General features: G+C 42.3%; 1 protein-coding gene across 4 annotated transcripts in view; it reads left to right on the forward strand.

The window, feature by feature from the left end:
• The window catches only part of znf423 (zinc finger protein 423), a 199,773-nt gene that overhangs the window by 19,740 nt on the left and 164,250 nt on the right, over positions 1-15,783 (forward strand). For all 4 annotated transcript variants that reach the window (XM_074631959.1, XM_074631960.1, XM_074631961.1 and 1 more), the window contains exon 2: positions 12,332-12,394. In XM_074631959.1, the coding sequence (XP_074488060.1) occupies positions 12,332-12,394 (63 nt within the window). The remainder of the gene's footprint in view (positions 1-12,331; positions 12,395-15,783) is intronic.

Genomic DNA, 15,783 nt, shown 5'->3' on the forward strand with positions numbered 1-15,783 from the left:
TAGAAGAATAGCAAAAACTATGAGAACACAATCAGATAGAAGAAACATTTTTGGATCAAAAGAGAGGGAGAGAAACAGAAAAAAAGGATGAGTGAGGAAGAGTGGGAAAGAGAGACAACAGAAAGAGAAAGATAGAGAGGGCGATGAAGCTTGTCCGCCAGGCTTTGTGTGGTTGTTGTTCTTTCTCTCTGCCATCCATCTAAGCCCTCTGCTACCTCCGTCCCTTTACACACACTCTCTCACAAACAAAAGCATGCATGCACGCACACACTCACACTGTCCCAAACCCCAGACTAGCCTGGTGTTTCTGGCCAGTGGCTCAGTGCTTGGGATGTGTGTGTGTCTGTGTGTGTGTGTTTATGTATTTTAAGGCTGTTTTGTTCAGAATGCAGGCAGGCAGAGAGAGCGGTTTTACTGCTGATAAAAGTATTTGGTTAATCAGCTTCTGTCCCCGTCCCCTGGCTAGAAGTGCTTGCATGTGTGTGTGTGTGCTTGACACAGGCCATTGAAGTTAGGGAGGCTCCCGGGGGGCGGGCTGGGGATGGAGATTGGCATCAACCCTCGGCCAGTAGCGTCACAAAGTCGTTCCTGAGGGACGGGAAGGGCAGCCAATGAGAGAGTCCCTCTGGAGCTATAGGGAGAGGGGAGGTGGGGGCTAGGAAGTGGGTTTGTAGAGGGGAAGTAAGAGGGGGACAGGGAGGGAGGGAGGGAGACAGAAAACGAGGAGGGAGGAAGAAAAAAAGGAGTGTCTAGGATGAGAGACAGACAGATAAAGAGAGAGAGAGAGAGAGAGAGAGTTGGATGACAATTACCCTCTTGACTTCTGTCCAGCACCAGTTGTCAATCAGCCTGCCCCTCTGGGAGAAGAACCGGCGTATCATTGGCTACGCTGACCCACATCCCGCCTCTCTGGGCCGCCTGGCCAATGCATGATTGGCCACGGTGACCCGTTCGTCAAAGAGATCTGGGAACACCAGAGCCTTGGGCTGCCTTGGGAATAAATGGCCCTGATAGCGTGCGTGCATGCATGTGTTGTTTAGGAGGGAAAAAAAAAAAGACAAAGGGTTTTCTTATTGAGGCTATAAGTGCTTTCATGGGACAGAAGAGAAGGACGGACAAAGATAGAAGGGAAGCAAGTGGGAATGTGGCAGAAGAGGGGAAATGCAGAGGAGAGGAGAGACGGAGGGGGTGATGGAGAAGGATGGATGTTAGAACAAAGCATGGAGGGTGAGCAGTGGTCAGGGGAGAAAAACACTTAAGAGATGGAGACAATAGTGAAGAAAGATGGCAGGATATGGGTAATGAACAAGGGAAGACAGAATAGATGAGTAAGTGAGGGAGGGAGGGAGGGAGGGAGGGAGGGAGGGAGGGGAAATAGATGAGGTTGTAAGTACGGGAGGAAAATATGGAGGTAGAGAAAGGAGACAGTAGATGGAGAGATGTACTGTTGTACTGCTTTGGTTACAACAACCACTGTGTAAATAAGTGGTCATGATCATGAACTCATGATTCAGAGGCATAACTTTGTTTTGCTTTTTCTGTTCCACTTTTCAGCTCTCCTCTCCTCAGTACTCCTCTCCTGTCCTCTCCTCTCCTTCCTCCTGTCTCCTCTCCTCTCCTCTCCTCTCCTCTCCTCTCCTCTCCTCTCCTCTCAAATTGGAGCATGCCAAACAGCCGTAGCTTCCTGTTGAGGCATTATCTGCCTACTTTAGTATAGTTAACCTGCTTTTCCATTATGAGTGCTTTATTTTGGTACAACAAACTTCTTCAGGGGTTTAAATCCTTCATTGTCAAGATAAGAAAGCTTAATAGAAGCAGGTCACATTCTGTTTTCCACCCAGAATTAACGTGTTATAGGGGGATTGTATTGGGTGTGATCAAAATGTGTAAATGATAGTACTCTTCAAATTACTGCCATTTTCCTACACACTTTGTGGTCAAGTTTTGTAGTCAGATTTTTTTAAAGTTTTTTTTTCCCTGAGGATGCCACTTCCACTTTAAATGAGTACAGATATGAACGTGGAATAGCTTACTAGAACAGTATAGGTCTGTTCTTCTAGATTCAGGTGCTGTGTCAGAAAATGTAAATAATTGCCCTCAGTCTTAACCATGTGTAAATATTTGCAGTGCACTGCTAAAATGAGAGACTACAGATGGAACTCACATATCATTCCTGGGCTGTATGATGGCTACAGGTGTACAATCACCTGAAAGAGAAGGACCTCATACATTCTACAAGCAGTTGCGGATGACTCGGCCATTAATCTCAGCCAGCACAGACTGCCTTAATCACATTAAGAAGCTATGTTGTAATGGGTTTGTCTTTGTGCTTGCAAGAGGTTGTCTGAGAACAGTGCAGTTTAATAAAAAAGAACCAATATAGCACTATGGCACCATTATCCATTATTATTATTTTGTGTCTAATGCAGCTTTGGGAGGGTTACGTTAAAAATGTAATCCGATACAATTACTGTTGAAAAAGGGGAATAACATCACAGTACAGTTCAAGTTCTGCCTTCCAGCTGTGAAAATGCTGTTATTATCCAAGGACTCGAATCATTGACACATTAGTTACCGGATTTTAACTTAGAGCAGCAGCAGCAGCAGCAGCAGCAGTACCCATATAAAGTAAATTAAATTAACTTACATGCCCATTTCTAGGTCTTTACTGTGTGTTATTGTGGTCGTATAAATGTAATTTATGGTGCTGTTAGACAAGCCCGTTAATAGGTGCGTGCCTCCCTCGCTCTGTGAGAGGGGAAGAGAAGGTGGAAGGTGGACTTTGCACGCAATGTTTCTGCAAGTTATGAATAATAATAATTTGATTGTCAACGTTATGATTGAAGCTTTGAACTATTCGGTACAGCCCTACAAATTTCCCGGTTTGCTGGATCAGAAATATGAAGCTCATTTCCTACAAACCTTCTTTCTACGCTGGGATGCCTCTCCGCAAAATAAATAATATTGATTAACTGCGCAAACCATCCTCTTTTTGTGATACCTTGCGCTGTACTATGATGTACTATGTTCCCCTTTTCTGCTTTGTATACAAAATATTGGTGACATTTCCACCCAGTGAAAGCATTTTTTCACTAATGTGAGCCACACTGCATACCTCTACCTGACAGCTCCCTCATCATCGTCATCAGCTGCAGCTCGCACACAGACAGCGCAATGTGTCTGTCATCTGATTACGTCTTTTTTTTCTGTAACTGCAATGGATTACAATTACTTTTTTTGTATTCTAAACGCTGTTCCATGTAATCCGTTACTCCCCAAGCCTGGTCTAATGTATCTGCCCGGTCTTAACATCTGCAGGTGTTCACTGATGACATGTCTCCTCATGGCACTCTTCACTCTACTTTAGATTAGAAACATATAAAATGAATATACAATAAGAGGAGTTCTCATGACCCATTTATTTTTCAGCTTTAAGGTCAAAGTTCTAATTTTCAATACCTGTATGTTTTTAGACTTGAGACTCTGATATTGGGAAATTCTGCATCGCAGATTCTCATATTGGGACCTATTTTGTGTATGCATATCAATGTCAGTTAGTGTGTGTGTGTGTGTTTTCGCTGTGGACACCCGGGTATAATTTTATTCCTGTCTAATGAACCGTAGCAGCCCATTACAATGCAGACAGGGGCGTTGTGTAGTTTTGTGCTACAATTTGACATAACGGTTACTATTGTGTGCTTGTATACGTGTTACGTGTGTGTTAGCATCTGATTGTTTATTGGGACTGTGTTGTCTGCAGGTGTGGTTGACACTGTTCATTGTATGTTACGTTGGCTGTCTGTGTGTGTGTGTTTGCACGGAATGGATAATGTGGTGCTCTTGTATGCTGCTGTTTTAATGCTCGCAGCTTCAGTCGCTCTCCTGTTGGTGCTAGGGAGGATTTCTTAAAACACACAGACAGACAGTAGGACACACACGCACACACTCGCATGGTTAAACCTAAAAAATAATGTGAAAAACAAAACAGCACCTTGGCATTTGTCTTTGACATTCCTGCCATCTGCAGACCTCTTACAGCAATCTGTGGAAATTACCCGGGCTGCCAAGTACACACAAGTACTCCATGTTTATACCCGTGCTGTGAGACAGCATTTACTGTATGAGAGCGACTTCAAAACCTTAGCAAAGTAACTCAAAGTACACACCCCCTTCAAAGTTTACCCTACTTCCACTTCTTTACTGTTCTCATTAAACTACATTTGGTGTATCTGCTGAAACCCACATCTAAAACACACTTCTGATAGACTAAAAGGTGTCTCAGGGGTCAACAAAAGCAGCAGCAAAAGCAAGACTTAATTGTTGTGTGTGTGTGCAAATGTGTATAGATGCTTCAAGGATTCCCAGTAGCATCTTGTTAGTGTCACACACTCACACATATATCATGCTCTTGGGTGTGTGTCTGTGCTGAATTTGTGCAGTGTGTGTATGTGATGTTGTTGAGGCGGATTGTTTGATCTCTAGGCCTCTGCTGTCGCAATAATTATTGGCTCGCCTACAGGTACGCTACTTCTGTATGTGTTTGTGTGTATGTTTTTTGTGTATATGTGGCCATGTTACATAGGCCTGGGTGATATCACCCGAAATGAATATCACTATTATTTGCCACATGTAGACATGTGAACCTGTGCAAGTTTTTCATCTCATTAATTCTCTGTGGGATGTAATTCACTGAACAAGCCAAAATCACTAAGATTAGGTTGGTTAATGTTTGACCTGAAAACAGCAGATTAGCATTAGTTCTCAAAGTCTCTGCATTTTCATGTATTCTGGTTGTTGAGGCCTCTGCTCAGGACGTCATCAGACTCCACATAACCTCCTGAGACCTCCAGCCCATTGACATGTGTCCTCTGTGGTGGACATTTTGTCCACATGCATATCCTCTTACTCTTTTGACCTACTCTATCAACCCCTGGTGTATTGTAAAGAGGACATCCTAGGCTTTCCAGTGATATGGCATGTTTTGTTTTTTTTTCAATCAATTTGAATGTATTCTTGGTTTAATATCATTCTACAGCCATAATCTGTTCATTTGTTTTTAGTCTTTTCACACTGAAATAGTCCTGTAGTCCACTATACAGTGGACAATAAAAATAAAGTTTAACAAGCCTAAATTGTTAAGATTTTCTTTTAACCCTAAATAGGAAGGAAATCACAAAAAAAAGTAATTGGAAGACACTTTTTTTAACTCGGTTCCCAGGAGGATAATAAAAAGAATGATAAAGTTGTAATTTGTCTCGTCCAACATGTGCAACAAAACCGACAGGAAAATAATAGATGTAAATGTAGCTCAGTCTGGGCTGACAATCGATTGAAATATTTAATCGCATGATGTCCATAGTTAATCGTGATTAATCGCAAAATAATCACTCATTTGTTACCTGTTCGAAATGTACCTTACAGAGGAGATTTGTCAAGTATTTAATATTTTTATCAACTTGGGAGTGGGCAAATATGCTTGCGTTATGCATGCAAGTGGGCATGTCTTTAAAGGGGAGACTCGTGGGTACCCATAGAACCCATTTTTTTTTTACATATCTTGAGGTCAGAGGTCAAGGGACCCCTTTGAAAATGGCCATGACAGTTTTTCCTCACCAAAATCTAGTGTACGTTTGGAGCGTTATTTAGCCTCCTCCGCGATCAGTATCTTCACTGTGGAGTTATTATTGCATTAACTTTGACAGCCCTTGTCTGTATATATCCACACAGTGCACAGTTAAAGGTCTAATCAGGCAAAAAAAATCCTAAAAATAAGAAAATGTCTTGCTACAAATGGGCAGTATTTTGTTTAAAAAGTGGCATAACACAACCTCATTCAACTCTTTGTATCTTAGAAATATTAAACCCAAGGTTTACAGATATTTCATTTGCGCCTGCATGAAATTCTGGTAGTGCTGGGGAGTAAATCGGCTTATTGTGCCAGTTTACATTTTTCAAACTGGAGGCCTGAGTGTGAAGGAAAGTGAGATGTACTGAAGGCAGAGGAGAGATGAAGCAACACACACCTGTGGAAAGACATTTATACCTTGAATGCTGTAGGTTTCCTTACAGACACACATACTTCAGGTCTCTTTCCAAATGTATATTTCTTCTAATACTGTACACTACACACATGTACGCACACACTTTCTCGTGTACACGCTCACAAATCTAATTGAGCTCTCCCTCACTCACACATTATGTGCAAGCATGCTCAACCCTTCACACACAACCACACACACACATACACCCCCCCACCGACCCCCTGGTGTGTGCAGGGTTCACGGTGTGTGTGTCTCTGAGGGCGCACAGAGGAAGGATAGGGGAATCTAAATAAAGCTATGTGTGCTTGGCTAATGAAACACACTGTATTCCCTACAGTCTCATCAGGAAAACTGGGCTTTTATCAGAGGCAGAGTTACCACTACATCTAGGTCTTTCTAGAACGTCCCAAACTCTCCATATCTACTAAAGGAATGTGGTTTTACCACGATTTCACCATTTTATTTGTCTGGGAAAAAATACAGAGAATCTCTGTCACAGCAAGACCAGGGAAGCCTGGTTCGAGCAGAGTGTGGTCTCAGCAGGGAACACTGCTTGTCAGAAAGTGAAACCTTTGATTCGCATCTATGTGAAACAGGTCCCTCTTTTCATGTAGCTTCCAGAAGATTCTTCCTCCTTCCTTAAAGTATGTGAGGCAGCATAATATTGTCAGGGTGCTGAGATGTGTGTGTTGTGGTCTGAAACAGGTGCTGTGGCATGAAATGCGGCTTGGAATTAGGATTTGAGTGTCCAGTTTGCACCCATTAGAGAATGTGTTTCTATCATCTCATCGAACTGCATTTTTCTACTTCAAACTACTTGTAGACAAATGCATCAGTATCACGTATACACCTTTGCATTGCATGCTGCTAAAGATACTGAAGGTATAGTATTGTTTTAATCATGGAACCCAACACATGGCTTTAAGCCGTTTCTCACCAGTGCGATGCGAAAATGCGGTGCAAGAATACGCAAAATCTGCGTGCAAATTCTCCGCATGACAACTATTCACATCAGTTCCGGTGTAAATTATCAGAGTTGTCATGTTCCATTTTCGTCAACGAGGCAAAATGAGTTTCCCTCTTAATAGCCCTTTGTCCACTTCTCACAACAATAACACAGACAGAGAATGTCTAAGGGGCTAACGTCAACTACACAATACATAAACTAATTGGACCCCAAATGTGATGCAAACGCTAGCGTTATTGTGGCTAGCCCTGTTCTGTGACCAACATATAACGTTAGCAAGTGCACATCAGCTACATTACCATCTTCATCATATCCCAGCTGCTGGGCGTCCTCAAGTCATATATTGTCCTTTATTTGGTTGTTGAGGTAGTAGTGTTTGTCGTACATTATTGGGTGTTGAGAAGGGGACGACCCATTATTATTCTAAAACACCAATAGTCTGAAAAATGTCCCATTGGACCGAAAAAAGCCCATTTGTCTGACAGTCCGATACCCCGAAAACAAACGGCCATTGTTCTCAAAGACCCATTGAACCAAAAACACACACTCTCTATTCAACAAACAGAAGCACATGGCTAATTATTATGCAGAATGACAGTGATCAGTTGGAAACAAAGGACTTCATTGGTCAAAAATATATTTCCACAGGCGGACATCCGCTGAAGTCGAGGTCCGTCTGAATATTTTTTCCCCAGCACGAATGTTCCGCAGGGGTGTGCGGATACACAAATTAATTTTATAAATTTCCGTGCAAATTTTTGGACGAAAATCCGTGCTTGGTGTGAAACGGCTTGTAATTGTGGGGTAATATGCCATAGGTGTTTTGGAAGAACGCCCCTTTTTATAAGCTTAGAGCAAGTACTTTGTTTTTCTTCTGGATTCCTCTTCCCATACCTTCTCTCGTGTGTTTCTTCTCTGCTGTGTTTGGCAGACATGTTAGTCATGGTGGGAGGTCTCTATCCGCGCTGGGTTCTGTTCAGGCAGACGAACAGCCTTCAAGTCCAAATCCTGTGTGGGTCTGTCTCGAGCGCATACGTCCGTGCGTGTTTGTCCAGGGATCCATTCGTCCGTTATTAGCTCACTGTGGTCTACATCTGGCCCTCAGAACCAGCTCCAGCCCCAGACTCTCAAAGGGAGATTTCAGACTTGATCCAAGTGCTGACCCAGGTTTTTTTTTTTTTTGATTTTGAGGAGGGGGAGAGTCTATCCTTCTGAATTGTGGGTCAATGCAACACAAAACACGCTGAAAGTAAACCTCAGGACCACTGTTTGAGATGGACTCAAGGCTGCGTTTCTGGACGTAACTTTCTCACTTCACCAAATGTACCAAACTGGAAAAAAAGGATTAAACATGAAATATGTTCTTGTAGTGTAGGCCTGCTATGCCTTGGAGCACCTCCATGTGTGTATATCTCTATATATATCTATATATGTGTGTGAGAGAGAGAGAGAGAGAGAAAGATAGAGAGAAAATAGATTTTATTTTTATCTTCTTGCACAATTGCCTCCAAGTTATGGGAAAAACAACACTTTAGCTGTGTATGTTTTTGTGGTGTAGAATAAACAAAGCAGTTGACTCTGCAGTAAATACAGATTTTCCCCATTTTTTTTTTTTATTTTGTGGAAGAAATACTCAGAAATGATTGTGGTTTTCTTATTCATCCCAGCTGTCTGCCCAGTTTTGGTTCTACTTTAGGTCCATCAATATAGTAATTCTTGTAATGTCATAATTATGGTAATATGCTTAATTTGTTCCTGTAGTAAAGATCAACACCTCAGGTAGACTCACTTTGTCGCACAGTACCTATCTCTCTATTGGAAAGACTTGAAGTAAACAACAACTAAAAAATGCTGATTTAAGTAAACTATGCTCGTGATTACATGTCATGCAGTAGCACTATTAGTGTTTGTTTGGTGTTGTTCATTAATGTGTCTGAGTTTTACTAAATTGGATCATAATGAGTAACTTTTTGATGTGACGGATGTGAAGAAATGACCCGCAGCCCTCTCTGTTTTCATTGGATGTGATGAGCAGGGTGATTTCACCGCTCCATATTAGAACTTGTTCACCAGCCCTGTGAAATGCTTCATTTGAATTTCACAAAGGAGTATTATGTGTTATAGCTACATATTTTCAGCAGGTTGTGCTCCTTTATATTTAGGGGATAAAATGCACTGAAAATGTATGAAGCAGTGGGCAGGAGGACATGTCATTTGTCTCTGATGTGTGTTTCAAAATTTGCCTTTACTTCTTTTCTTCTGTGTCATCCAGATAACGTATTTGATTTCCTGTTAATCCTTATTCTGTGTTATCAGATATTGCAGATTTTTTTCAAACTAGGTTGTAATAGCATTGGGATCCGCCACGTGTATGTGTGTCCACTGTATGGCTGTATTGGATGGAAATCCCACATTGGTGTTAACTTTGGCCAGTAAATGACAAAATTAAATCACCTCACTATGTTGTTAGTTGCTATTGAACAGTTGCATGTAAAAATGTCAAGCCTGGCTGGGTAGTTTAATGTCCCAATACAGCCTGCTATGGATTAGAGGTCGACTGATAGTGGATTTTTAAAGGCCGATGTAATGATGATAATTTGGAGCAGGAAAAAGCAGATTAATCGGCCGATATCTTCTTTACTTCTGAAGCAGCCTAGTTGGCTACTTTTGCATACACTGTTTTTAATAAATAATTTTTTGTCCCTCTGATTAATCATTTGAAAGAGAATATCCTGAAGTGTGATTTGGTCGATTACATCGTTGGAATATGTTCTATATATTTACAATGGGCGATGTGCTGTTCTGTGGTTTACAGTATGACTGGCCAGGATTTCTTCTGTTGCGCGTCCTGTTGCATTGTTAAATGCTACTCTTACAAACCATTAATGTTCGAGCATTTTTCCGGGGTAAGGAGGATCCTAAAGTGTGCGATGATTTCATTTCATGAATGGGTAGTTACATGTCTCATGATAGGTACATTTTATATACTGTTCTGGTGCATTGCCTGGATGACGTTCTACTGTAACACAATAATTATCCAATTTGGGATCAGTGAAGTCCATCCATCCATCCATCCATCCATCCATCCAGCTAGCTATCTACCTATCTAGCTATCGCTGGATTATTTGGAAGAGAGAACGCCAAATTGGTACAGTAAGCAAGTTAAAGTGACAGTGGATAATTTCCTGTCTTGTATCACGAAGAGCTGATAGTATTGCGTTATATATTCGAGAAATAACTTTGACTTTATACTATGAATACTATGGCTTTGTGTATGGAGCCTCCATGCAAAATGGTGATGTAGGTCCCAGCATGACTGGTGGCGGCTGCGCAGCCATCGGCCAGTATCAGAGCCGAGTTCCACCGATAACGATAGTTTGTAAAACGTCCTATCGCCGTTGATTAATCGGCCAAACCGATTAATTAGTCTACCTCTACTATGAATCACTCAAATGGAAGGATTCAGCCGTAGTTGTTTGACGATTAGATTGGCAGGATGTTTCAATATATTTTGATTAACCGTCGTCAGACAGGGCTTGTCTTATGGGTTGCTGTGTACAATTTAAAACACCAACACTAATTTCTAATTGTCTACATTACTACCAGGAAAAACTGAACACCCATGCATTCAGCAACCAAATCTTTCCTTATATTTGGCCTGCACATACAGTATATTTGACTGTGTGTACAAGTTGACACCATGGGGTTTAACTGACACAAAGAACATCTCAACAGTTTGTTTTTCCTGTAAAAGGAACACTTCGATGATTTATAACTTCTTGTTTTCATTTGAGCTTTTTGGCTTCGCTCGACCATGAGGATGGGGAGGGTCAGCTGGGAGCTGAGGAGGATATGGATTGAGGAATATGAGGAGAGGAATAAAGAGTTGGAGGGGTGGGAGGTCACTGGGGAGAAGCAGGATGAGAACTAGGATTTTGAGAGATCAGAGACGGAGGTGAGTAAGTGAGAAGTGAGGAATCGTGTGGTGGGGAGGGAGCGCACAGGAAACCCCATTGTGTGGTGGCTCCAGCCATTTCCTGTTTGTGTGCCAGCTGTACTTCCCTCCTTCCTGTTGTACCCAGGAAGTCGGTGTCACATTCCAGCTCTGATCAGCTCTGTGTTCGTGTCAAAAAGATCTCAGGACATTGTCATTGTCAATACCTGCATGTTTGTTGCTTCCCTAGTCTATTCTTAGGGTTACATAACACTTTACATTTACAGAGGATAAACATTTGCAGAGGTAGATACATGCAGACTCCATAACCCTCCAATAAAACCCATAATGTAGTGATCATAGTTTGTAGAGACTGTTTGCACCTTGAATCCAAAGTTGGGGAGACAAAGGGGAGTACAAAATGAATTCAGTGCACCAACTAAGACTAACTGGACTAAGACTCTAGTGGAAACTGTTAGATTTATTATAAGCAGACCTGTTGTCTAGTTTCAACACAGGTTTTTTTTGATAACCGATAATTACCTGCTTCTCATTGCCATTGGTGTGTCTGGACCTTTACAGGCCGCGGCTCATTGACTGGAGTTCACTTTTGCTGTGAATAACATTGCAACCAAACTCTTCTTCACTTCCCTGGAGCACAATAGCCTACAGGAGCAGTGCTACAAGTTTGCCAAACTAACTTATAACGTTATTGCTGGCAAAATACCTCCACTTATTAAATCCATGCTCTGCTTTATAACCGTGGTGGTTGTGTCAGAGCAAGTACCATAGTAGTACACAGTACCGTATTTCACCGGTGTTTCTGTCCGCGAGTCACCAGACTTTGGTGTGTTTTCTCCTGGGAACCAGAGTTTATTTCACCTGAGTTTCTGACTGCGAGTCAAATCAGACATGTCAGCGTATTAAACACAGGCAATTTTGGCTTTGATTTTTGGAATATTACATAATAATGTAATTTTCCCATTATTGGCCGATAATTTATCAGATCGATGTACATTGTGCATCACTAGTTGTCATTTCTATTGTTGTGTTGGGTCACATCATCAAGTACCTGGTTTTGTCCGACTAAAACCTATAAACATATTCAGTTCACTATCATATAAGATAAAGAAGAGCCGCAAATTCTCCGAATTGAGGAGCTTGAACCAATTCATGCTCGGAGAAATGACTGAAACGATTAATAGATTATGAACATAGTTGTTGATTCATTGATTCATCTATTAACTTTTTCAGCTGTAAATGAGATTGAGCACAGTTTTGCATGGGATCTTGGGTTTTTGATCATGGCTCTGGCCCTACTCTGTACAGTCTGACAATAAATACTATAAACATACATTTTAATTTTTCTCCCTCCTCCTTTCTCCTCAGCGGTAGAAGAAGGGGAGTCTTCAGAGTGTGGAGGGACCTGGGATGAATCAACTGTCCAGACAGGTTTGTGTTAAGACACACACACACACACACACACACACACACACACACACACACACACACACACACACACACACACACACACAGATAATGTAATAGAGTTCCAGCAAGTTGTCAGATCCACATGAGAGGCTTTAAATCTATACGTCTCTGACACACAAACACGCACAATTTGTAATATCAATTCCACATGGTTTATAATGGCCTGCTCAGAGGAATATCAAGGAGAAAAAGGAGGAGAAGATGGAGAGATGAAGTGAACCATAGAGGAGTTAGGATGGAGGGATTGCTGACAGTATTAGGAGGAGAAAGAAAACCCATACAAGTAAGAAAAGAGGAGATTTGAAGAGAAAAAGAATGAATGAGACATGAGAGGGATGTGAAAAGAGACAGAGCACTCGTCGGTCTCGGGAGTCAGACTAAATGGAGAGAGAGATGACAAAGGGGATATGGAGAGAGAAAGATGGGTGGAGGGGGGGGCAAGAGAGAGATTTGTGTGCTTTTTCACTACTCTCTGTGGTCTGGTGATATCCTGGGAGGAAGTCAGAGAGATGGCAGGGCTTTTCTTTTCTTTTTGTTCTTTTCATGGATTTTGTTTTTCCTTGCGGTTTCTCCAAACCGACTGCTGTACTTCTCCCTCTCTGTCTCTGCCTCCCCTCTTCTATCCTCCTTTCTCTTTTGTTTCCAACCCAAGATGGAAATTTGAAATTATCCTCACTTGCCCTTTTTCCTTGATGGAAAAGGAACAACTGAACAAGTTGCACTCTGAAGTTCATGTGTCTAGATAGATGAATGGCACTTATAAGGATTCTCAAACAGACACAAGACTTTCAACCAGGAGGCCACTGTCCGTGGGCAATGTGAAACTAAAAGTAACGTTGACTTATTTTGTCACATCAGGCGTTAGTAAGGTGATAACATTAGTATCGTCAGTCACATGAGTCACGTAAGTCGCTAGTCAGTGAAGTTAACGTCAATCGCGACTGTTTCCTAAACCTAACTAAAGGCTGGCCCACACTAAAAGATTTTTCAAATGTTAACAGATGTTGAAAATGTGAGAGACCCCACACATAATGACATGTTATGTTCAATTTAAACATATAACAATAACAGTTTTGTCCCTATAGTGTGTGGTGAGCAACGATTTGGCCAAAACCGCACACCACACACTAACAGATTCCATTCATGAACAACAAAAGTCCCAACTAAAAAAAAACAAACGGAAATCTCGCAAAATCTCTTGCGATCAAATGTGTCTTTAGTGTAAACATGAGCAGGAGGAGCTAGCGATGTTAGTTTTTGCACTACTTTGTACTGAAAATTCACTAAGGATGGATGGATGAAGTCATGGAGAAATAAACACTTCTATTGTTGATACAAATTAATAAGTTGGTCCTCCATTTCTGAGGTCCATCTTACTACTACTTTATGCTTCGCGTTTTGCATTAGCTCATGCATTAGCCACCATGACGGTGGTGGTTGACCGTCCGCTTTAGTCACCTTAGGTCTCAATTGGCTATATCGTTCTTTCCCACGGGACTGCGTCATCGGCTGTCCTCGGGATACCCCACACACAACAGGAGATCTGATTGTAGATATTGAACATGTTTAATATTTACTATTTGAAATCGGATGAAAATGTCCAGTAGTATAACCAGTATCACAACTGCTGTAGTGAGTCCACTATATTTCTGGGTGAGAAATGGTGCATCTGCTGGCTCCATATGCTAACCCTGGCACCACTAGGCTATTGCCAATTTTTTCTCCCTGTTGTCATTAACACTTAGATCAAATTACACATTTTACAAACCATGGCAAAAAACAGTTTGACTACTGTAGTTGTTTGTCAGCTCTAGCTAGTTTTCCTGCTCTGGTTTGCAGCCTATCAGAGAACAGTTAAACACTTCCTCTGACTCGATCCCAACAGGGAAATAAGATACTGCTGAATGTGGTAAATATGCAGTTATCTCTCTCTCTCTCTCTCTCTCCACCTCTCCTGCGCTGTCTCTCGTTCAGCTCTACAGGGATAGGAGGATAGGAAAGCATGACCCTTGGGGTGTCTATGACGTACTGAACCCTCCCATCCTTGCCCCCCCCCCCTCCTCAGACCTGTGCTAACTCTCCTCCAGGGGCACTATGTCTGTGTGTGTGTGTGTGTGTGAGTGTGCATGTTAAAGGGGGTGCTGACTGAGGTCCTGGGTGGCTCACTAGAACTGCTGTGTGTGTCAGTTCCTGCAGGAAGCTAGAGTCCCATGACACACACACACACATGCACACACACAGACACACACACCTATCTCACACTCTTCCTCCCATAAAAAACATACTGTCCCATATTCCCTTACTCAGCCACTCTTTCAATTTGGATTTCACCATCAATTCCCTGTCCCAGCATCCTCTGCATCACTTTCTCTTTCTGTCTCTGCTGCCTTCCTAAATCTCTATGTATCTTTCTTTCTCATTGTCTGTCTGTCTCTCTTCTTCTGTCCCTATACCTTTTCTACTTTTTTATCTGTGCTCATATTAGACTAAGTGTCTGTGTGTGTGAGAGGGGGAAAAAAAGAGTGAGAATTGCTGCCTATCCCTTATTCAAGCAGATTAAAAAGAAAAAAAAGACCTTGTTACTCCCTGGGAGATGGTGTCGACAAGGACGGGGGTGAGAAAGGGGGAGCGAGAAAAAGAGAGAATAGAGAGATATACCTTCCCATCCTGCTTATTAAAACTTCCACCCTTCCTTTATCCTTTCTCTGCTTTTTTTTCTGTCTCTCTTTTTCGTTTTCTCTGGAAAATGTGTGTTGAGTTTGGAAAGACCCGCGGGAGGGAAGGCGGAGGGAGGTGGGAGGGTGACTCAAAGGGAATAGCATGGAGCCAACCTATTCTCCCCCCCTCCTCCCTCCCTCCCTACATCTCCTCCTTTCCTTCCCTCCTCTTCCTCCCTCTCTCTCCCTGGCCTTTCTGCCCCAGAGAGGAGCCCTCGGAGGTCGAAGGTGCCCCGACACCCTCCGTCTCTCTTCCCCTCTGCCCACGCCGACCCCTTAGTGGGACAGAAAAACAACTTGTCTCCTTCCTCCCTTGTTTCCTCTCTTGTTCCCTCGCTCCCCCAGTGTGCTGGGAGAAGAAAAGGAGTGAATTTGCCAAGGACAGAGAAGGGAAAAGGTTGCCCTGTTTATAAGAGTCATCTGTTCAGATTTTAACGTATGTTCAGCCTTATGTCCAACCAGGCAAGAGTGCCCTTTAGAGCCAATATGTGTGTTTGCATTGAAATCCTCCTCTCTTTCTCTAGAGTCTTGTTTTTCTCAATTCTTGTCTGACAGTCTACTATAGACTACACACACACACACACACACACACACACACACACACACACACACACACACACACATACACGCACA

This window comes from Sebastes fasciatus, chromosome 4 (genome assembly GCF_043250625.1).
Source record: "Sebastes fasciatus isolate fSebFas1 chromosome 4, fSebFas1.pri, whole genome shotgun sequence".
NCBI classification, from domain to species: domain Eukaryota; kingdom Metazoa; phylum Chordata; class Actinopteri; order Perciformes; family Sebastidae; genus Sebastes; species Sebastes fasciatus.